This window comes from Alligator mississippiensis, chromosome 1, assembly GCF_030867095.1.
Source record: "Alligator mississippiensis isolate rAllMis1 chromosome 1, rAllMis1, whole genome shotgun sequence".
Taxonomy (NCBI): Eukaryota; Metazoa; Chordata; order Crocodylia; family Alligatoridae; genus Alligator; species Alligator mississippiensis.
Genome location: NC_081824.1, coordinates 178066539 through 178089681, shown reverse-complemented (window position 1 = coordinate 178089681; position 23143 = coordinate 178066539). Strand labels below are relative to the sequence as shown.

The 23143-nt window shown below is 45.8% G+C and overlaps 1 protein-coding gene across 2 annotated transcripts in view; it reads left to right on the top strand.

The window, feature by feature from the left end:
* The window catches only part of GALNT14 (polypeptide N-acetylgalactosaminyltransferase 14), a 237458-nt gene that overhangs the window by 193412 nt on the left and 20903 nt on the right, over nucleotides 1-23143 (top strand). For both annotated transcript variants that reach the window (XM_019483095.2, XM_019483098.2), the window contains 7 exons: nucleotides 3629-3716; nucleotides 6083-6167; nucleotides 8127-8230; nucleotides 15254-15380; nucleotides 17600-17692; nucleotides 20116-20199; nucleotides 21785-21929. In XM_019483095.2, the coding sequence (XP_019338640.1) occupies nucleotides 3629-3716; nucleotides 6083-6167; nucleotides 8127-8230; nucleotides 15254-15380; nucleotides 17600-17692; nucleotides 20116-20199; nucleotides 21785-21929 (726 nt within the window). The remainder of the gene's footprint in view (nucleotides 1-3628; nucleotides 3717-6082; nucleotides 6168-8126; nucleotides 8231-15253; nucleotides 15381-17599; nucleotides 17693-20115; nucleotides 20200-21784; nucleotides 21930-23143) is intronic.

The window sequence follows — 23143 nt, the reverse complement described above, 5'->3', positions numbered from 1 at the left end:
CTTCTCCGCAATATCTCAGATGCGGGCCCCCGGGAAGCAGCAGACTTCCCGGGCTAAGGGGTCGGAGTGGCAGATTGTCCCCGCAGTCCCCTCAGGATGGAGTCTCCCACAACAAACACTTTACGTTTTGTCTTGGGGAGAGCAGGGGCGGTAGCTGAAGTTGAGCCTGTGTTGCCTGTGGGACCTGGCAACTCGGCAGGCTCTGCTGGGGCTGCAAGAGGTTCGTACCTGTTGCTAAGCTCCGGCGGGTCAGGGGCCTTGGTGTGGCGGGCCTGGGGGCCCTTGACCACCTTGGTCCATCTCCTTGACTGGACAGAATGGGAGGTCCTGGAGTCTTCCTTTGTCCTGGAGGGAGACCATGGTCTGCCCTCCAGCTCCCGGGGGAGAAGGGCTTGGCATTCGAGTCTGTCTCCTGCTTGCAGTTCCTGATGGCATGCAGTCTCTGGACTGTGGCCTGGAGCTCCTCCAGCTGCCGCGCCAGAGACCTCAAAAGGGAGCAGACACCACAAGGGGAGGTGTCCATGCTCCCAGGCCCCAGAGCCTGAAAAAGGGGAGGCAGCCCCCGCAGCTGAGAGCCAGGGGCTCTGTCTGCATGGAGACCAGAACCATGGGCTCTGTCTGGGTGGAGGTCTCTGAGATGCTGGGGGGGCGGGCCGCAGACCCCGAGGGGACCCTTGGGGTGCGGCGCATGCCCATCCGTGTCATGCTGCTGGTAGGCCGACTGGTAGGCGGGCTGGGCCCGAGTCTGCCTACCCTAGGGGGGCTCCCGCGCACCCTCCCATGCAAACTCTGTGCTAACTCACACGCCAGCAGACAAGCACACCTGTTTGCACGGCCTATTCATGAGGCTCCGGTCGCATGGCTCCCAGTGGGACTGGGTGAAGTAGGGGCCTGGGTGGGGTGGGGCGAGACCCGGCCTGCTCCACTCAGCCACTGCCTCCCACTCTCTAGGGGTTAATCCCCTCCCACCACAGGCCCTGCTTACCTCTGGGGGTCAGCGGGGGGCTCCACGGCTGCTGGGTGGTCTCTGGGGGGCTTTGGGGGCGCAGTGGGCTTTCACCCGTGTGTCTCTCGCCGCTCCTGGAGCCTAACTGGGGCTTTTTTGCTGTTGGCAGGCACTTTTAAATGACGCACATGTGCAGTGGGCCTGCCGTCGGTGGCAAACTGCTCCCGGGGGACAGGCAGGGGAGAAGAGGAGGAGGAGTTGCACTTTATGTAAAATATCCATATGATTGCTCAGAGCTCCGGTATGAAGCTGGAGACAGACCTGTTGAGAGTCTCTGGGTTAGGGTCAGAGGGGAGAGCAACAAATGTGATGTCGTGGTGGGGGTCTGCTTTAAGCCACCAGACCAGGAGGAAGTGGTGGATGAGGCTTTCTTCAAACAGCTGGTAGAAGTTTCCTGATCACAGGCCCTGGTTGTCATGAGGGACCTCAATCACCCTGACATCTGCTGGGAAGGCAATACAGCAGTGTGTGGGCGATTCAGGAAGTAACTTCCTTACTGAATGGGGGAAGTAACATTGTGACAGAGGATGCAGAAAAGGCAGAAGAGCTCAATGCCCTTTTTGTCTCCATCTTCACAGGCTGTCATCTCCCAGACTACTGTGCCAGGTAGCACAGTTTGGGGCAAAGGGGAGGTGTGCAGCCCTCAGTGGTGAAAGAACAGGTTAGGGACTACCTAGAAAAGCTGGGTATATACAAGTCCATGGGGCCAGATGGGATGCACCCGAGGGTGCTGAGGGAGTTGGCTGATGTGATTGCAGAGCCACTGGCCCTCATCTTTGAAAACTCATGGTGACCAGGAGAGGTCCCAGGTGTTTGGAAAAGGGCAAACATAGTGCCCATATTTAAGAAACGGAAAATGGAAGATCCAGGGAACTACAGACTGCTCAGCCTCACCTCAGTCCCTGGCAAAATCATGGAGCAGATCCTCAAGGACTCCCTTTCAAAGCACTTGGAGGAGAAAGTGATTAGGAACAGTAAGCATAGATTCACCAGGAGCAAGTCATGCCTGACTGACCTGATTGCCTTCCATGATGAGCTAACAGGCTTTGTGGATGTGGGGAGACTGATGGATGTGGTGTACCTTGATTTTTAGCAAGGTTTTTGATATGGTCTCCCACAACATTCTCCCAGGCAAGCTAAGGAAATATGGGCTGGATGAGTGGACTGTAAAGTGGATAGAAAACTGGCTGGAGCATCAGGATCAGACAGTAGTAATCAATGGCTCAATGTGTAGTTGGAAGCATGTACCAAGTGGAGTGTCCCAGAGGTTGGTCCTGGGGGTGGTTTTGTTCTGTGTCTTCATCAGTGACCTGGAAGATGGCAAAGAGTGCATCCTCAGCAAGTTTGCAGATGACACCAAGCTGGGGGGAGTAGTAGATATATTGTAGGGTAGAACTAGGATTCAGAGTGATGTAGACAAATTGGAGGATTGGGCTAAAAGGAATCACATGAGTTTCAACAAGGACAAGTGTAAAGTCCTGCCCCTAGGATAGAATAATCTCATTAACCAGTACAGGCTGGGGGTGGACTGGCTGGGCAGCAGTTCTGCAGAAAAGAACCTGAGGGTTACAGCAGACAATAAAAGCTGAACGTGAGCCAGAAGTGTGCCCTTGTTGCAAAGAAGACTAATGGCATGGTGGGCTGTATTGGTAGGTGTGTTGCCAGTAGGTCAAGGGAAGTGATTATTTCCCTCTGTTCAGTGTTGTTGAGACCACATCTGGAGTACTGTGTTCAGTTTCGGGGGCCCCCCCAGAAAGAACGTGAACAAATTGGAGAGAGTCCAGCAGAAGGCAACAAAAATAGTGAGGGGGCTGGGGAGCATGACTTAGGAAAGACTGAGGGAACTGGGCTTATTTAGTCTAGAGAAGAGGAGACTGAGAGGGGACTTAATAGCAGCCTTTAACTACCTGAAGGGTGGTTGCAAAGGAGATTGAGATAAGACTGTTCTCAGTGGTGGCAGATGAGAGAACAAAGATCAACTGTCTCAATTTTAGCAAAGGAGGTTTAAGTTAGCTATTAGGAAGAATTTTCTCACTCAGAGGGTAGTAAAGCACTGGAACAGGTTACCCAGAAAAGTGGTGGAAGCTCCACTCTTGGAGGTTTTCAAAACCCAGCTAGACAAAGCTTTGGCTGGGATGATCTAGGTGGGGATGGTTCTGCTTTAAGCTGGGGTTGGACTTGATGACCTCCTGAGGTCCCTTCCAACCCTAACTTTCTGTGATCCTATAAGAAGGACAAGCTTCCCCATACACTGTCCTGATAATGTGTCTTCACCTGTGATCTCAAGGGGCAGGTGGGTCATTTAATAGATGCCTCCATTCATTCCTTAGCCTTCCTGGTGAGAGAGTTTGACAAGGTGAGGGTTGCTGTTGTGTTATGTATACCTGTCCACCTGAAACTGGTTTGACCTCAAGAGTTTAGCTGAGAAACACAGCCAGGAACTTAGACCTACCCTCCTCAGCCTGTCTAGTTTGTCAGTTAGGAAAGGACTGGAGATATTAGTGACAATCTAGTTGTCTCACATCTTTGCTCCATAATCAAATCTTCCTACTTCTGAGGTGACTTCTGAAAAGAAACAACACTAGGTGAAAAGTCATGAGTTGTTTTGTTTCTTGTTCTCAGGACCCAACTCGGGTGGTCAGTCCAGTTATCGACATCATCAACTTAGACACTTTTGCCTATGTGGCAGCCTCATCAGACTTACGAGGAGGTGAGTGAACTCTAGTCGCATCCTGATGGGGACTCTGTCCTGTTTTGCTCCAAGTACAATGCACCCACAAAAAAATTTGACCAAACATGAAGTCAGCATCAAGTCCAAATTCATTGCTCTAAGGGGTATAACAAAGCTGTTCTGCGCCAGGCTTGCTAAAAATGTTCAGTTGGCAGTTTTTAAGGTTAGCTTGGACTTACTTAATGGTACCTAGAGGGAATGGAGTTCATTAGGGTAGAGTAACCAGGCAGATGGAAAGCATCTCATCAAAGCTAACCCCTGGCAGCAATGAAAGTCAATGATATAAGGCGTAATGATGGCACAGCAAAATGCAGGTGTGATGGTAGCATGGGCAGACATACTGTGCTAGTTTAATTTACCTCACATTGGTTATGGTAGCAGTAAAGACAGGCTTTAGCACATACTAGCAACCAGAGGGTCTCTGAAGTATTTGTACACTAGCTGCTGGTAACTGTCAATCCTCCTGGATCATGGTGTATGCATGAGAGCCAGCCAGACCTTTGATTCATATGCCTGGGCAGGAATTTTTTGGAGGAGTGGAGGCTGCGCAGACCTTCCATCCTTCCTTTAGGCGACTGAGACAGAATCTGAAGACCAGATTGAGCCCAGATGTTTGGTGCCTCTATGGCTGTAGTTGTCTAAGTGGCTGGGAATTGAACGCAGGTCTCCTGTGTGGTAGATAAGGATTCTACCACTGAACCACAGGGGACTCCACACTAGCTGTTAGCACATGCTGAAAGCTGTGCCACTGTAGCTTCACTTCTCTTGTTAATCATGTAGCTAGATTAAGGTAGCACAGGTAGGATAGCACATATGCCCATCCTATCTTCATTTTGCTGTGTGGGTATACCACAAGGGGTTTGAAGTCCCATTCTGAGGCTATGGGTTGCTTGATTCTCTGCAGTGTTACTTCAGTTACTCACCAATGCCAAACCAAAATGACATAATGATGGATTAGGTGCTCTACTAAGTGCTAGCTTGTAGCTCTGATATAATGCATTATGTTCCTTACCAATCAGTAAGTGATGACTACTAATTGGGTACTCTCGTTTCCTGGGTACCCAGCTTAAAACCTGGGGTGTGATTTGTGGAAGTGCTGAATGATCACAGCTGCAACTTGAGAAATGCAAAGTGCTGCACCTAGGGAGGAAAAATGTCCAGCACACCTACTGCCTAGGAAATTACCTGCTTGGTGGCACGGAAGTGGAAAGGGATCTTGGAGTCCTAGTGGACTCCAAGATGAACATGAGTCATCAGTGTGACGAAGTCATCAGCAAAGCTAACTGCACTTTATCATGCATCAGCAGATGCATGACAAACAGAACCAAGGAGGTGATACTTCCCCTCTATCGGGCACTGGTCAGACTGCAGTTGGAATACTGCATCCAGTTTTGGGCACCGCACTTCAAGAGGGATGTGGATAACCTGGAGAGGGTCCAGAGAAGGGCCACTTGTATGGTTATGGGCTTGCAGGCCAAGCCCTACCAGGAGAGACTAGGGCACCTGGACCTCTTCAGCTTCCGCAAAAGAAGGTTGAGAGGCAACCTTGTGGCTGCCTATAAGTTCCTCACGTAGGCACAGAAGGGAATTGGTGAGGCTCTACTCACCAAGGCATCCCTGAGGGTCACAAGAAATAATGGCCATAAGCTAGCAGAGAGCAGATTTAGACTGGACGTTAGGAAGAACTTCTTCACAGTTCGAGTGGCCAAAGTCTGGAATGGGCTCCCAAGGGAGGTGGTGCTCTCCCCTACCCTGGGGGTCTTTAAGAGGAGGTTAGATAGGCATCTGGCTGGGGTCATCTAAACCCAGCACTCTTTCCTGCCTATGCAGGGGGTTGGACTCGATGATCTATTGGGGTCCCTTCTGGCCCTAACATCTATGAATCTATGACTAGTCCAATATGAAATTGATAACAAATATGTAAGGTATGTGACCATGCACTAAACAATGATAGGAAAAAGAAGTCCTGAATGGCCCATCATTCAGTGAGCACCTTCCATTCTGTACAACTCCAAACAGTAGAGCCCTGTGGGAAAAATGGTATGCAATTATTTAACTAAAAGCTGTATCCTAATCCACATGCACAAGGGGGCTAACATATACCTTCATTTTCAGATTTAATATTTGTATGTCCTGATTTCTGCATGCTTGACTGCAACTTTACTGTAACTTTTTATTTGTAATATTGAAATGTGTTGGATGCTGGCGTGATCTCCCTGTGGTCTGAATCACTTCAAGCTGGAGGATAGGAAACAATTCTGAGTTGGCCAAGAGATGGTTTTGACAGCCCCCATGCTGTCAAAACCATCCCTCTAATTTCTCTGTGATCCTTCTCTACCTTTTAGGGTTTGACTGGAGCCTACATTTCAAGTGGGAGCAGCTTACCCCAGAGCAGAAAGCCAAACGTGTTGATCCCACCGAGCCGATTAAGTAAGTAGCAATGTAGGGAAGGGGACACTGGAGTCACTAGGGGGTCTGTGTGGAGAAAGTACTCATGTTGAAATGGTGCCTGGTAGGCTGATTTTGCCAGTTTGACTCGCCCATTAAAAGATTCCCTTGCTTTCAGCAGTTTTGGATCACTCCATGAATGCAAATGGTTAACTACTTTTGCAGCTGTAGCAACAGATCCCCTCATTTAGCTGGATCAGAGAGAAATTTGAATATGCAGGTAATCCAGTTTAAAATGTGGCACCGTGAAAGAGGTGGATCAGGGCTGAGATGTGCTCCACAGGAGCCCTGAAACTCATGGTTCTATCCTGACTTCCAGTTTGCTTTGGATATTGCAGCACAGCTTCACCTCCTAACAATGTACTGCAGACAGTACAGTGTCACGGCGCAAAGACAGTGGTTATTCCTACTACAGTAGTTCCAAAAAGTTCCCCATGATGATTTTCCCTGAGAGGCTAAGGACAAATAGGTGAAAGCTCCTGGTTTCTCCATCTAATGAATAAGACCGTTTCCCTTCTTAAAAAGCTCTTTCTTTAGTTCTGACAATTCACGTTTTACCTGAGGACAAGAGGCTTCCTTTACAAGTGGTAATGCCCTTCACAAAAGCAGGTTGTTCAGACCTCACCTTCCAAACCAGCATTGCTCTTCCAAGTTGCCCAGGGGGTGGTCAGAAAATCTAAAAGGCTGAGAAATGAATGCTGGATTAAACACACTGAGAGATGAAGAGAAAGAATCCCTTGGGCTGCAAGGAGTACCTCACTTTACCTACAGCCACCCCTTGGGGCTAGCTAATTCAGTAGCATCTTGACTGGAGACAGAGTTGCTGTAGCCTGGGCCATAGAAAAGGCAAGAGCTATGGTGAGAGCTTGTAGCTCCAGAAAGGAAGCAGAGAACATGCACCCAATTTTATCAACCTCTGAGAGCAGGAATCTGCCACACGGATCTCAGAATGTCACTAGATGACACCGGACAGAGCTTCTGAAGTCATTAGAAATATCACTAGAACATTTAATGAACATTAAACATAGCAAACTGGTACAGGAACGTTGATTTCATTTGTTTTATTAACAGCAATCCCCCAAAAGTCACTAAGGACCCCCCAAAGGTGCTAGATCTAACAGCCAAATGGCTAAGCTGGCAGTACTGTGTACATCGCAGTAAGGAAAATCTTGCCGCTGTTTCTTAACAAGAACTCTTATTTGTCTCCTGAAGGGCCATCTCACTTCATAATCACCCTGTCATGTAAAAATAATTGGAACTTCATTGCAGCACACAAAGGCCACCTCTGTGAGGCCTGACACATATTCAGCCCTGCTTATTTCAGTGCAATTGCAGGACTTAAGAGTAGCTGGTAGAAACAGGACTTATTCCATCACTCCTAAAACAATCCTCCTCACTCCTTTTTTTTCCCCCCCCCCCCGCATGACTTCGCTGTGCTGCTCTCCTCATCTAAACCGAGTGAAAAATAACCCTGCTCTGAAATAAAGATCAAACTGATAGAAATGGCTTCTTAAAAGCCCTTTTGAATAGGCAGTGCCCTCCCCTGTGCAGCAGAACGGTGCTCTTAATACGCTATCTTCCAGCACAAACCCTGTTTGAGTAATGTCATGTAAATAACCCCCCAGCGCTAAGTGCATTTTTGATTCTGAAGCCTACAATCAGGGCTGCGAACTTTGGGCTTGGAGAAGTCGTGCTGATGGGTGCATTAGCCAGTCTTTAAGTACCAAGCAATTTGTGACCTATGGAAAAAGACAGGCAGCTGGTTAAATGGCTCTGCCACCTTCTGAGGCGCAAGTCCTGGTGTTGAGTAATAGGAAGATTCATAGGTGGTGCTCTGAGAGCAGAACAGAAAGCAAAGGGAAGTGGTAGTCTGTGCAGCTGGGGGTCTGCATACCTGTTTGAGTGAGTTCCTGTCCCCCCTCTTCTTCCCCGTCTCTACAGGACTCCAATCATCGCAGGGGGACTCTTTGTGATTGACAAAGCCTGGTTCAACCACTTGGGAAAGTACGACACAGCCATGGATATCTGGGGAGGGGAGAACTTTGGTGAGTCACTATTGTTGTGAGTGGAGGGGGCCAATCCTCAACCTCCAAGCTCTTGAGGCTGGCTTTCTCTTGACTAGTCTCAGGCTGATATCTGCTTCGTCTAAACTCCTTCCCCAGTGCTCTCTGCAGGGCTTCCCCAGTCATTTCCAACAGCCTAAGTAAGGGGCTCCTTAAGGTCTCAAGGTACTGACAGTACTCAGGGATTAGCCATGACTGTGGTTCCCTTCCCTGTGTGGTATATAGCTACAATGCTGCAAAGGGTTGTGAACAGGTTGCAGGAGGCTCTAAGAAATCTCCTGTCTCTCCCTTTTCTTAATGCTATCATTAAAGAATATATATGTTTCTAGTTTTTCCATTTGTGGGTATAATCTCAAAAACATAAGATGGCATAGTTATGCTGTGGCTTGAATTTGCAGAGCCCCTGACACACTGGCTCAGGGGTTTTCAACCGGGCTGCAGTAGACCGGCATTGGGCCCCAGTCACTCAGTGTGGGATCCCAGCTGGATCTTCTTGGCTGAGGGGTTTCTATTAGGAAAAGACTTAAGAATCCCTGCCCTAACCTGCTTGATGGTAAATGGATTACAGTCCCACATGCTTCACGTCACCTAACTCTACCTCAGCCATCTCAGTTTCCAGCTTTTTGTCAGGTAGCTCCTAAGAGTAAGGTTTGCAAAGGAGATCAAACAGGTTATACCATTCTCTTCCACCATGTCAAATACAGCTAGATCAGGCTGGACAGTTTTCTGTCTGCAACTCTAACGATGCAGCAGATCAGAGCAGTAGGCTGTAGCCATGCAAGAAGAAGGAGGTATTTGATGTCAGGGAGACAGATCTTAAGCTGGCTTTAATACTTTGATACCTCTGGGGAGCATGGCTAGCAAGGAAAAAAATTGTGTGTCTTAAAAAGATATAGCAGTGCTGTCAGTGAGCCAAAGGAACAGATGCTAGTGCTTTGCAATAACCCCATCCATTGTCTGGCGCTATTGCTTTCTTCCATATGCCTTTTTCTCTAATGTATTTATTTATATCTTGCCATGTAGGAGCTTGCTTTCTTTCTTTCTCTCTCTCTCTCTTTTTATATGTGTATCTCAGTGAATTTCTTGCCAGTGTTTTGACCTGAAGCAACTGCTCTTCCTAACAGGATTGGTCCACCTCCCCTGCTGGATCACTGGCCTTACAAATAAAACGCCTTCAAAAAGAAAACTAAATGTAAATAAAGGAACTGGCACATTAGCTTTGATCCATGTTCCACCCAGTCCTATGTCTTTTTTCCCTGACCACGAGCGCTACTAGCTGCTTCCAGAGAGAGAAAAAGAGAGAGGGAGAGAAACTAAAATGGGCAATTATGAATATGCTGCCCATACCTGATGTTTCTTCACAACCCCTGTCAAACAGCAGTTAATCGATGCCTTGTAGTATGACAGTTCACATAATATGCATTGCCCAAGGCTCTGTCAGGTAGCAAGATGTTTTTGGTTACTGACAGAATTTCCTTTGAGACTGGTGCTGACTACAAAGTGTTCTCACCTTTCCAGTGCCAAAGGCAAACAGTCATGGGATCCCAGCTCACATCAAACAGAGGCCAAAATTCTTGCACACCCAAGTTTTAGTAGCCACGGGGCTTGCAGAGTATATGTTTCACTAGTCTTGGAACAGCTTCTGTTCTCTGGGAAGCAGAGGTGATGAAGCTTGTCCATCATCAGGTGGAAAAAATCAGCCACAGCCCAAATTTATACATGGCAGCAGGAAGTCCATTTTGTTGCAGTTGTGCAAAGCAGTCACAATCTTCCTTCACAGGGACCTCATAGAAGTCCAAAGAAGTGCAGAAATGGAAAGTGTTGGATAGCCAAGTTCTTGCTTCTGGAGGCAGGAAGAGGCACTCTGTGGAAGGCATGCAGTCTTGTGGGTTTCATTGGTAGCTACAATCACATCATCTCTTTGTGCTTCGTCTTTCCTTTTCCTACTCCTCTTACTATATGTACATACAGTACAGGGCATAAAGGCAAGCCAGCCTTGGTTGGGGCCTTAGACACTATTGCATTCTTAGTAACACTAGTCCTATGTAGCCTTCTCTGAGGCAGTGCCATCTGGACCATAACAAGTCTTCCAAGGAAGGGATCTTGGTGTCCTTCTGCACCAACTGTGATGGCTCTGAAGTGGACTCAGGCTGGTCTGTAAAAGGGAAAGTACCAAAGATAAAACAATAGAAGGGATAGCACATAGTATTGCAGCAATGTTGGACTTGCAGGTCTAGATGCTTGAAGTTAGGTCCAACCCATGCTTGCCCCTGCACCATTCCCACCCCTGGAGATCAGTATGTGTCTTGCAGTGTTCTAGGCATGCAGCTCCTAGTCTTCCAGAGGCAACAGAAGCATATGTCCCTCCAAGCTCTTGTAGGTCAGATTCTGACCCAGCTTACATCAATATGTTACCCTTGGCTGCTGGGTAAATGAGAGAGGCATCAGAACTTTGTGATTCATGTTGGAGGTTCTGCACATGCCATTCAGTAGCCAGGTGCTCTTTTTATTCGCTTTGCAGTGAAATGCACACTAGCCCTGTGGCAATTTGCTCTCCTTTCTAATTGGATGCAGTGTTCAGAATACTGTGTAGCACTACAGCTTGTTTCTAACATTATTCATTGAGCTCCACTTCTTCTTTATGGTAGTGGAATTACCAGCCAAGAGAAGAACAATAGACTGCATTGAAAACAAAAGCAAGTTCCAGTCTGCATTCAAAATAAAGGGGAGGGCATTTGGGCACTGTTTGTTCCCAAATTGGTTTGGAACTAATTTTATTTCATAATGTGTGAGTGAATTTACCCCTCCTTATGTAAGGGGATGGAGGAACAGGATCCAAGATTGAAGATGCTTCATCCCACTACTACATGACCAAGTCTCCAGTACACCCCACCCTGATCTGCCTGTAGGGGGTGCAACAGGGCTGTTTAATTATCCTTGGTAATGTTGGAGTGATGCTATAGCTGTGATGGTCCAGAAAGTATGCAAGAGGCAAGGACTTTTATAGGTAATATCTTTTATTAGGTTGTCTTTGGGTGCTGAGAATACAAGGAGGGGAGCCAGATGTGATGTGGACCCTTCTCTGTTCTGTTACTGCCATTGCCTCCTCCAGAAGTTATAGTTATCATGGGAAGGTCTTTGTTGCGTGAACCCAGGCTCCTTGTAGGTGTCTTCTGTAGCAGAGGGGAGACTGAATGACCAGGACTAGCTGCAGAAAACGAAGAGAACTATATTTCTCTGTCGGGGTGGGAGGCCCTGCCTGACTGAGCTGGAAATACTTTAGCACTTGACATTTCCTATTTTGCAGCATCTCCCTGAAATGCAGTTAAGAGAATCTGAGTGGATTATAACAGTGGTTTAAAGACAATAAGGAAAGTGCAACAGGGATTGGCTTTCAGTGGGAAAATGCTCTTGTGGGCATGAGTAAAAGACCAGGTTAGGTGTGAGAGCATCCAGCTTCTACTCCTGCTTCTGTGACATGGACACATGCTGTGCCTCAGTTTCCCCACCTGTTAACGCACATAATTCCACCACCTTCAGGGGTGTCATGAGGATTACTTGTTAGCATGGATAGAAAATGGAGTGTAAGAGGGCATAATGCATTAAGCTATATAGACCTGAAGGACTTTATCGCCTCCACTGGGGTTAGTCAGGGTCTGTCAGGACACTGTTTGAAGCTTAATTCTTTCCTTCTAAGCAGCTTTTGCATTTTGAGCACTAGGTTTTCATTCTGATTCTCAGTGCTCAGAGATCACATCCTCACCCCTCTTCATTACGACTTAAATTATGAGCAAGCACTGAGAAATCTGCAAGCCTTTCTCCCTTAGTACTTCAGACAGACCTAGTCCATGTAAGCTGAAGAACTGGGACAGATAATAGGGAGTTACAGTGCAGCATCCACAAACCAGTCTGCAACTCCTCAACTAATCTTATGCTCATCAGTGCTTCTTTTAATTGCAGTGACACTCACTGACCAAATAGCCTACTGCACATGGGTAAATAAAGAATGACAGCCACATGTGAGAAGACCTAAATGGAGCAGCTTAGAGCAGCCAAATCCTTAGCCTCATCTTCTTGCTGCTGTGATTAAGGTTGTTCCCAATATAGCACTAAGACGTGGCACAGGGACATGTTTTATTGGTCCATTAATATGCACCTTTGGGGAGAGCCATGAAGTTCCAGCTGTTGCAGGAGCAGCTTTCTCCTCTCTGGATGCTGCAGTGAAAAGCAAAGTGGTAGCAGGGAGGGAATTTCTGAAAGGAAGCATTGACCCTTGTTTCCACCTTCTGCAATTTGCCTCCCAGCTTAAGCCAACAGCCTCTGACTGGTGTTGTTATAAATAGAGACGGGCTCAAGCCATGAATATTGGACTCCACATATCATATTAGTTGCCTCAAAAGGAAGAGGGATTTGTGTTTAGGCTAATTTGTCCTTTGCTTTGAATCTGGGACAGTTGTGTGCAGTGAGAGCTGGGAAGAGGCTCCCTCCTGTCAGTGCCTGGGTGAACCCCAAAGCCACGCATTGTGTGTCTTTGTGAGCAAATGAATACTGTGTGGACAAGGAGGGTCTGATTCTCCTTTGCTTACCCTCTTGTTGTGGGTCAAGAGGAATATCATTGAGGGGCAAATGGAAGGAGACTTGGATCTTCCAGGTCATGCTCCGATTGGCTGCTTTGGCCCAGCTGGTGATAAAGAGCACAGATCAAATTTGTCCCCCAAATGTAAGTTGTAGATCAAAATACCTGAGTGAATTAGAATAAAAATTGCAGTGGAGACATTGTAATGCCAAGGGAAGGCTCTCCCCCTTTGGAAACTTGAGCTTCAAATCAGGGTTGCATGGCTGGATTGTCTAACAACCAATTGTACCTGGGGTTCTGGCTCTGCCTGTTACTGACTCACTGAATCACTTTGGAAAAGTCTCTTCATTTCTCTGTGCCTCATTATCTCCATCAGGTACTAGCAGACCAGGAAATAGTTCTGCAGCAGAAATGACCAGGGCTTGAGAGCCAAATTCTGAGGGGGGGAGGTAAAGAGCTAAAGATCATGTGGGGAACTTGGCTAACCCACAAGGCAGGTGTGGACAGAACACAAGTCCACACATACCTCAAACATGTTGACGTGAAGTGGAAGGAAACATTGGAGTGATGGGTAAGCACGTAACCCAGAATAACATGGATTTAAGAAAGTGAAATTTCAGGTCATACTGCCTGCAAGTGAGGTGCATAAATTTCCTCCAGGATAGGACAGAAATGCCACTACTTAGGACTTTTAATTCTAACACTTTGGGGAGATTTTCAAAGGTACAAATGGCAGCTAGGCTTTGAACTGCCACTGGTTTCTATAGGAGTTGAGACATGTAAGTGTCACCTTTGGCTTTACAGTATCTCCAGCTTTTGTTGGTTTGCATTGCAGTGTAGAGGATGTGTCTAAACAGCTTCCATTGATCTGAAGGAAAGAGTATAGCTGAACTGTCTGCATTGCTTTTGAAGTCTCAACCTTGCCTACTGAGAAGCAGGGTAAACTAGTCTACTCGGAGCTCTGTGATGCCACAGCTAGATTGCTCCCAGTGCCTGAGGTGGCTTGTTTAAAGCTCATTTAAAACTAGCTTGTGTATCTCTACACTACACTGCGGTCTGCTGTGTAGCCCTGATACAATAGTAAAATGTGGGTAATAACACTCTTACCTCACAGAAGAGTGAGTGTGAATGGATGCTTAAAAAGCTTGTTAAATGCTAAATATTGTTCTATGCTGTCAAAAAATCATTGTATAAGATACAAAGAATTCTGAAACTGCCTTTTTCTTGATTCCTTCCTTTTTTCACATGGGGCTTGCGTGGCCTGTTTATGTCAGTTATATGATGACTTAGTGATGAAGCTGCAGATTGTGATGGGTTCATAGTTGTTAGGGCCAAAAGTCACCATTATGTCATCTAGTCCAGTCTCTAGTAGAATACAGACCATTAGAATTACATCCAGTTATCCATGTAAATGGGTATCTCATTTGTGATGTCAAGCTCTTGTTCCACAGGGGATTTAAACACCTCCAAAAACCTCAAAACCAGCTTTGGGTGCTTTGGACTAGACTCTGTATATGCTACAATGTTTTGCTAGCATAACCATGTCATTTAGGGGTGTGAAAATCCCTGGTCTCAGTGAACCAACAGCAGAAGCTTCCACTGGCTTTGCTAATGTCATTCAAGGAAGTACTGTAACTGCTATGCTCTCAGAAAAACTCCTTTTGCCACTCCTAGAAGGGGCTGCTGACAGCTGTGGTGGCATACCTGTAGCAGCAGCAGCTCCATAATGCAGGCGAGCCCCATATTTCTAAATACCAAAAACTCTGTTTTCTATGCTGATTTTACACACAGCTGCCCTTTGCACATGAAGGGTGTTGACAAATGACTGTTGCACACACAAGTGCAGCATAGCCACTGTAAGTCGCATCCAATGAGATGCTGAACACCTCCAGTAAAGCTCTGAGCAGCCCTAGCTCTGAGACTTTCCACAGACCTGACAGGAACACCAGCACCTTTCAAGATCAAGCTCAGGGCTTTGCAGGATCAGTCCTTTATTCATAAAAACATGGATCTTCTAAGGTACATTATAATCATTAATAAACTGAATTCATACCTTCTCTTGGTGAGCTCAGGAGCCCCTGTGGAGGGAAGTGGTTCTGAATTATGCAGTGCAGAAGTAATTACAAGAGCAAGAAATTGCAAGATGTTTCTGAGATGTAAGCTGTGCTGCATATAAAGGGACCTACTTACAGCCTAGCTTTTTCCATTGTGATATTACCCGCTGTGCTATAGGCCGATTTCAAGTGGGCTAACTTCAAACAGATAGTAAGTAGCTTTGAAATGTACTTTTAAGAAGGCTGAGCCTAGCAAGGCCCCTCCAGTAATGGATTGACGCTGATGTGGCGTGGAAAAGGATAAAATGAGAGATAAACCAGGATCCCATCCTGCTCTGGTACTGGGCAACAGTGCTGAAGCCAACTCTCTTATAGAAATCTCATTCCGTGTCTGGATGTGTGGTGGGAGCCTGGAAATTATTCCCTGCAGCCGAGTTGGCCATGTCTTCCGGAAGAAACACCCTTACGTCTTCCCAGAAGGAAACGCCAATACGTATATAAAGTAGGTATATTGCATTTGCTGCCTTCCTGTGCCACTGAATAATGGTCTGCCCTGGGACAGAAGGAGCTGTGATAAAGGGAGAGTGTAGTTTGTGGTAATGGTGGATGCCAGGAGGAAAAGTTTGGCTGGGAAAGTTAATGTTAATAGCAATACAAGAGTTTCCCAACAAAAAGCAGGCTTAAACGCAGGTGTACCTGGTGCCCTAAGGATTTCTTCAGCATAGGGCGCTCTGTCGGGGGCACTACAGTGCCATAGAGTTTCCAATATCACCTTCCCTGATTCCTTATACACAGGGTATGACTAGAATGCCTTGCACCTTGCTGAATCCCATCTGCCAAAACAGTTGATGATTTACATGAGGGACCAAGACGGCACTAAACTCAGAAGCAGGAAGGTATTTTAGTCTCCACTGACCTGCAGCCTGACACAGCTTAGCCAGACTGGAAAATCTTGCCCAAACGCCTCTAGGAGTGTAAGCCTCACTGGAGCACCGGTTAGTGGAAAATTGATTAGCACATATACTGCTCACACAAAGGCTTTTTTGTCATTGATACTTGTCAATGATTCAGCAAAATGAGCCAGAGTGGTGTCTCCTGTTGACTTAAGGTACAGATGGTTCAATCCCCAAGCTGATGTTACCTCCAGAAGAGAGACTCAGGAATGCTTGGACTTCTGACATCTAGAAGCAATTGGCTCCACTGGAACTGGCTGCTTAACACACAGTATACTGGCTGGAAAGGCTGAAAGCAGAGTTTTTGGGAACTCTGATCATGAGACAATACATGACCCAGGTAGCCTATAATGTACGCAGTGTCATGGGAAAAACTAGGCACTGTATTACACAGTTAAGATGACCAATTTGTAACCCTTCCAAGGCTGTCTGCCCCCTGGAGGAGGTGCTAGGACTGTCTGGTTAAAGAGAGAAATATTACAGATAAGGAATTCAGATCAAAACTATCTGATCTCTTTCAACAGCCAGGGAAGTCAAGAAGACTGTTTTACCCTTCTCAGGTTTCTAAGCCAAGGGCTGTCCATTAACTATGCAAATGAGAAAAAACATTGTCCACAGATGGGAGCAGTTTTTATCAACAGATTGTTTCCTGGATAAGTTGTTTGCTTGGATGTTTTTACACACCAGGGTTTCCTTTTATGAGTGTATTTCCTGATGCTATAAGAACAATCATATTTCTTGAGGTTATAAGAACAATCAGCAACAAACATAAATGCCCAATTGTCTGCAAAATGGTTATCTATTACATATCCACTATGTAGCCCTCTTTGGTTTAGCATGTGATATTAAGAATGAGAGAGGAGTCCTACACATCAGTCAGGTTTTTATACTGAAATGGTCTTGCTTTCAATAACACCAAGAAGTAAGAACCTTAAAGGCTTGGAAATGGTCAATGACCTATCACACGGGTCATTTAAAACAAGGGAAGGATACAATACTCCTGAATGGGCCATGGGGAACAATCCTGCATTTGCCCTTTTAGGGGTGAACACAGTGAACTCAAATAGGTTATTTCTGACTCTAATGTCTAGGATAAAGAAGGGATGATTTAGAATGAGTTTGAGAGGAACTCAGCCTGGTACCTCAGGCACAGACACTGTTGAATTATGTGAAGCTCTGGATCTAAATCCAGATGCAAATATTGGTCCTCTTCTTTATTATCATAGGCCAAAGCAAACCCCTAGATCAGGGCACGTGTTTCTGCTGAGCAACATTTTGAGATTTTGAGTTTGTTCAAATGAAACAGAAGTGAATGTACATTGATGGACATGAAGGGAACATTCTCTTGAAATCCAGTGAAACAAAACAGCTCTGTACAGCATTTCAGCATACCCCCTACCAACAGCTAGACACAGCCCCAAGATGCCTGTCTGGAATGTTACTATTAGAAAAAATAGCTGTGCTTCTCATAAGAGGTACAAGGCATCCCACTGATCTTATTATATGAGTGTAAGATAGTGAACTCAGCTCTAAGCTGTGGCCTAGATCAGGTGGAGTAATTATTATAGGGAAGAAGAGTAACCTCCAAGGTACTGAGTGATAGGTTAAGGCATGTGGGGTTTGAGTCAAGCCAAAGTAGCACTCTTAGTACATTAGGGGAGGAGGGAATGGGGGTAGTCATGGCATTGGGGGACTCCCTTCAAGGAATTTGAAAGTTCCTTCAAATGCTTCTTCAGTTGTCACATTAACCCTTTCTCACCCCATCTAGAAACACCAAGCGCACAGCTGAAGTGTGGATGGATGAGTTCAAGCAGTATTACTATGCTGCCCGGCCTGCAGCGCAAGGAAGGCCATATGGAGAGTAAGTCTCACCTCTACTGGTGGAGGGAAGTACAGAGGTGTGCCTACTTCCCTGATGCTATGACAGTGCATAGAGGTGTTACAGAAGCAGCATATCCAGCTCTGGAAACCTCTCCAAACTGTTTCTGTAGTAACCATTAAGTGCTGATAGTAGGACAGGGTGGCCAACCTACAGCACATGCACCCCAAGTGGCACAGGCAACTTCTATGTATGCAGCATGCCACAGATCAGAGGCAGTATGTTGGCAGATAGAACAGGAAGCAGAAAGCAGAGCATCAGATTAAGTAGGGGAAAGGGGATTTGAGGGGAAGTTGTGGGGAGAGGGTGGAACAAATTTGTGGTATGTCTGGCAATGTTTGGCCCCTGCTGTACTAGGGATGGTACCTGTAAGGAAACAAGTCCCATCTCCCAAACATAAAAACAACTAGTTTATAGGGAGTGTTAGTTTATCTCAGTGGGCTTAGATTCTTACTGGGGTGAAAACCATCAAGCAAAGTCCTGTTCTTGACTTCATTGCTCTAGTCTTAGAACTATATTTTAAAATTGCAATTTAGAAAGGAAGCTGATAGCAGAGAAAAAATCAGTGAGTTCCTAACCCAGATATGACTTCATGGAAGCTGAATTACTGCTTTATATTCCACCAGGGCAGTTGTGCTTCTCTCCTCTTTAATCATGGACAGTCAGGAATTCTCCCAATAAAAAATGGATGGATTTACTGGCAGCAATTCCTCCAGGAAGATAGCATCCAGACTTGCATTCTAATCCCCTGGCTTCACATGCTCCTCACTTCCTCCATATTTTTGCTGTCTAACTTGGACTGTCCACATAAACTTACAGTTCAAATATAAATTGCTGGAATAAATTCCTTTTGGTTGTCTTTTAATTTTCTGAGAAACTAGATTAAAATACTGTGGAGACTAGCCCATTCATGTTAAACCATTTTCTACTCTCTGCTAGGAGAGAAAAGGGAAAGAATAGCTTTCTCACAGTAGGCAAATAGGCCTACAGAAAAAGAGAGGGGGATCTGAGAAGGAGAAAGATAGCTGTGGGGGATTCTTCTGACTGCTGCATAGTTACCAACAGCCTCATAACTCGACAAAAGCTTGTTTAAAAGGGAAAAGTGAACAGGGAAAACATTTAAGCTCAGCTGATGAATTTGACCCTTATTCCTCAAAGAAGTCAAGCACATGGGGTACCTATACACATGCTCCAACATGTTCTGATTAGAATGTGTTGGAGCAGACTCAATTAATTGAGTCTGCTAGAGCGTTCTAATCGGAGTGCTCCAGCGAGCTGTAATATCTCGTGTATTCAGCGTCCCCACGTTTCAAAATGGTGGCAGAGGCAATTTAACTAAAGCTTGTCAAACAAAGTTTAGTCAAAGCACCCCCACCACCATTTTGAAACACGGGGCTTAATACACAAGATGCTGGAGGTGTTTTAATTAGAGTGGCTCCCAGGAGCCGCTCTAATTAAAACCCTACCCCCAACTTCAAAACATGTATATAAATGCCCATGGTTACCTTAAGGCAAGTGTTAAGTCTCACTGATTTCAGTGGGTCTGAAGCATATGTTTATATGGTTTGCTGAATTGGGACCTTTTTAATAGTGGTAGTAGTTTACACATGCGTAACATCAGAGGATATGGCTCACCAGCCACAGCAAGTCAGTAGGGCTATTTTGCCTGGCCCATGGGGCTCCTAGGTAGGTTGAGAATTCAGGGGCAAGGCAAGTGAAGGTGGGGTCTGTCACCAAATTCCCGGCTATGGAGTCCCACTGTACCTGTGAGAACTGAAAAACGGGTGTAAATCAATAAAAACTGAATGACTTAAAAAAACAAACAAACAAACAAACAAAAAACAACAGGAAATTTATCAGTGAAAACCAATGAAAACTGAGAATGGAGAACACTATTTATATGCTTAACCAGCCAAAAGATAATAAGAGTTTGTTACAATGAAAGCAACAGGCAAAAAAACAAGGGAGGAAACAACTCTGTTATGCAGTTTTGCAAGTAAGCACTTATTGGATATGCATACGAGTGGCATACACCTATGTATTAATTGCATGTAAAATTTAAAAAGTAAAGTCATATTGATTTAGTATATTAAATAGTATGTATTTATTATAAAGTATTCAAAATGATACCTCCCTGTTATATAGGTTTCTTCATGCATCAGTCTCAAAGCACCTTAAGTATCATTAGCCCTATTTTACAATTAAAGTATTGAGAAATTGATTGGCCCAAGACTATATAGCAAAGCAAGTAATAGAAACCATCTCCTGACTCCAAGTTTTCCATGTAAATCTGTGCTTGCATCCCTTGTGCCCTGGATTCAGTCTTCATGACTCATGTCAATGTGTAGTATCTGTGTGTTTGCCATAATTATTGCATCTTTATAATAATTTCCCATCTCCAACAGTATCCAGAGCAGGTTGGAACTGAGGAAGAGGTTGAAATGCCGCACCTTCAAGTGGTACCTGGAAAGTGTTTATCCGGAACTTAGGTATTGGCCTACAGTTATAATCTTGTTTCTAAAGGCTAGTGTATGCTGATGGGCATATATCTGGAGCTTCATAAATCTCTGTTTCTGCCACTGCTTTCAGGTTCTTTGGAAGAGGGGAGAACATAGAAATTCTTAATGGACAATCTTGTAGAGCAGGGGTGGACTCTGGCTGTGATGAGGGATCTTCCCACAGCACCAGCCAACCACCCAGGCGAGAACTGCAGTGGTGGAGCCCAAACAGCACCATGGGAAGAAGCTCGGCACCAAGGCTTGTTCCTGTGGTGGGAGCCAAGTGTCTGGAAAGCAGGGTCTCTTTCCACTAGGTCCAGGACTGACTGGTGTGGATGCCACTTGCACTGGATCTGACATGGAGGGGTGGGGTCCATGGGCCTGATTTGGCCCACAGGGCATTCATCCAGTCTGCAGGCTAGTCCCATACCACTCATTCAGCCCGTGGTGCCAGATGAGTTTGACAGCCCTGTTGTAGAGTTTTTTTGTGTGCATGTGGTGTGGTGGTGGTGAAACTGTTCTCAGCCTGTTGGAGGCAGCAAAAGTCTGGGCTGGGTGCTGCTCCGTTAGAACACATTTAGTGATTGCCACATTGTGAAGCCAGCAGAGACCTTTTTTTTTTTTTACCTTCTGCATAACACAGACCATAGGACTTCTTTAAATTAATTCCCATCTGAACTAGAGAATAACTTTTAGGAGGAAAAATCCAATTTTCATTAAAAAAATTTCCAGTGATGGAAAATCCATCCACAACACTTGGGAAATTGTTCCATTGGTTCATTGCCCTCACTGTTAACAATCTCTACATTATTCCTAATCTGAATTTATTTAGCATCAACTTCCAAGCTTTGTAATTTTATTATTCCTTTTACCTCTAGGCCTTTACTATCAGATTTCAGTTCTGCCCCTAGGTACTTGTAGCCTGTGACTGAATCACCTTCTCTTGGGCCTTCTGTCAGGTTTTCTGCTATGCTGTATTTATCAGCCACGCTTAGCTGGAGTCACCCCTGACACCAGAAAGGATGAAGGGGCCATTACATCATTTTGCTCAGTGTACACCATGCACCATCTTGGGAATATAGTGCAGAGGGTTCTGGGGAGGGGAGGGAGGATTTGTCGGAGTGGCTGAATTTGAAGTTAGAGTATGAAAAAGATTGATAACCATTTTATAGAACTTTCACCCAGTATAGTATTGCCCAATGGCAGTGCACAGAGAGTGAAAGACTGAGTGGCAGCTTAATTTGAAGTTTCCTCACTTTTGTGAGCTGAAGACAGACCTTTACCAGTCTGCCAATTTATTTCTCTCTACTGTATTTGCTTTGTCATGCTCTCTGTGTGTCTGAGCCTCCTGCAGGGATGCCATGTGGAAAGGCTTGCTGTCTGTCTCTGCACCTGTTCTTCAGTATTCATGTCCATCCCACCCCACGTATTATTCTTGCACATGGTTATCAAGAGGCTTGCAGTTCTTGGCTTGAGAAAATAAACCAACCAACCCAGTTAAGAACTCCCCTCTCCCCCTGAATGCCATGCATGCTACAGCAAGCACAGTAACCTTATATTGGCGTGGTTTCTCCAGGATTCCTGAGGAATCATTATATCAAACTGGAATGATCAGGCAGCGACAAAGATGCTTGGAGTCCCAGAAGCCTGAAGGCCAGGACTTCCCAGCCCTCAGTTTGAATCCCTGCATCACCAGCAAAGGTGGGGCAGCTGTGGCACAGGTAAGTGTTCTAGGGGATCCTGATGGCCCTTGTCACACAGGCGGGAAGGAAGGGAGAGGTGCCCCAAAGTATTCACTTGGCATCTTAATGCTTCATTCAGGATGTGACAGGCTCAGAGAGGTAGGTGTGCAGCTGTACCTGTAACATGTATATACAGTGGCATGCTTCCTTTGCCCAGACAAATTAGGGCACTCTGCTGAGATGTGGCCTGTCCAGGGCCCTGAACCTTCAGTGCTTTGAGGCAGGTTTGCCTAAGGTCAGTCACTGGAAGATTACCCTCTTAAGGACAATCTTAGGGTGGGACAGAACTGCTGCTACCTTCCTTCCTGGCTGCTGGGAGAGGGATATGGCGGGGAAAATGGTGTGAAGACATATGATTAAGGACATGTTACACTTAGGACACATTAGCTGCACTTAAAATGCCATTGATGGAGCATTTCAGCAATAAAAAATGTGCTAAGTGCAATCATATCATAGCAAAGTTAGGACTTTTCACAGGAGGAGTATCTCCAGATCATGTTAGGTATCATGTATTCAGCTATCATGGAACTGCTCCACAAAGATAATATGAGCACAGCTCTCTGGTTGTTGGTCCCCACCCTGGCACTTCACTGAAGTGTTGGACCAGCTCTGGTGTACTGCTAGGGCTGGAACAGAAAATCAGCTCATTGTCAATCCCAGCCCCAGCACTGTAGCAAAGTCGTGAATCAGTCCTGATGTGGTGCCAGGGTTGGGACCAGTAGTCAGCTGATGGCACCAAACCAGAGTCTTGAACCAGCTTTTTTGCAATGCTGGGGCTGGGATTGTTGGTCAGTTGATTGTCAGTCCCGTCCAAGGCACCTCACCAGAGCTAGTTCAAGCCTCTTGTACAGTGCTGGGCTGGGACTGACAAACAGCAAGCTATGCAGAAGAGATCATGTTAGAGCATGTAAAGCATTACTGTGCAGTGGCTCAGAACACATTCAAACTTTTAATATGGCATGGTAATATCTACTGTGACCTAAATAAAACATGCACTAAGTACCCCATGCCACAAGGCCCTCAGGCTCACGTAAACCCTGGTGATCCCCTGTTACCAACAAAAAAAAAAAAAGATAATTACAGGGCCACTGGGAGCTCCTGTTAACTGTCACAGTAACCATAGGAGCAGCCTTAAAACCAGACAGCCCTAGATTTGGGGTGAGCTGAACCCCCTCCTCTGAGCACCAAGGAGG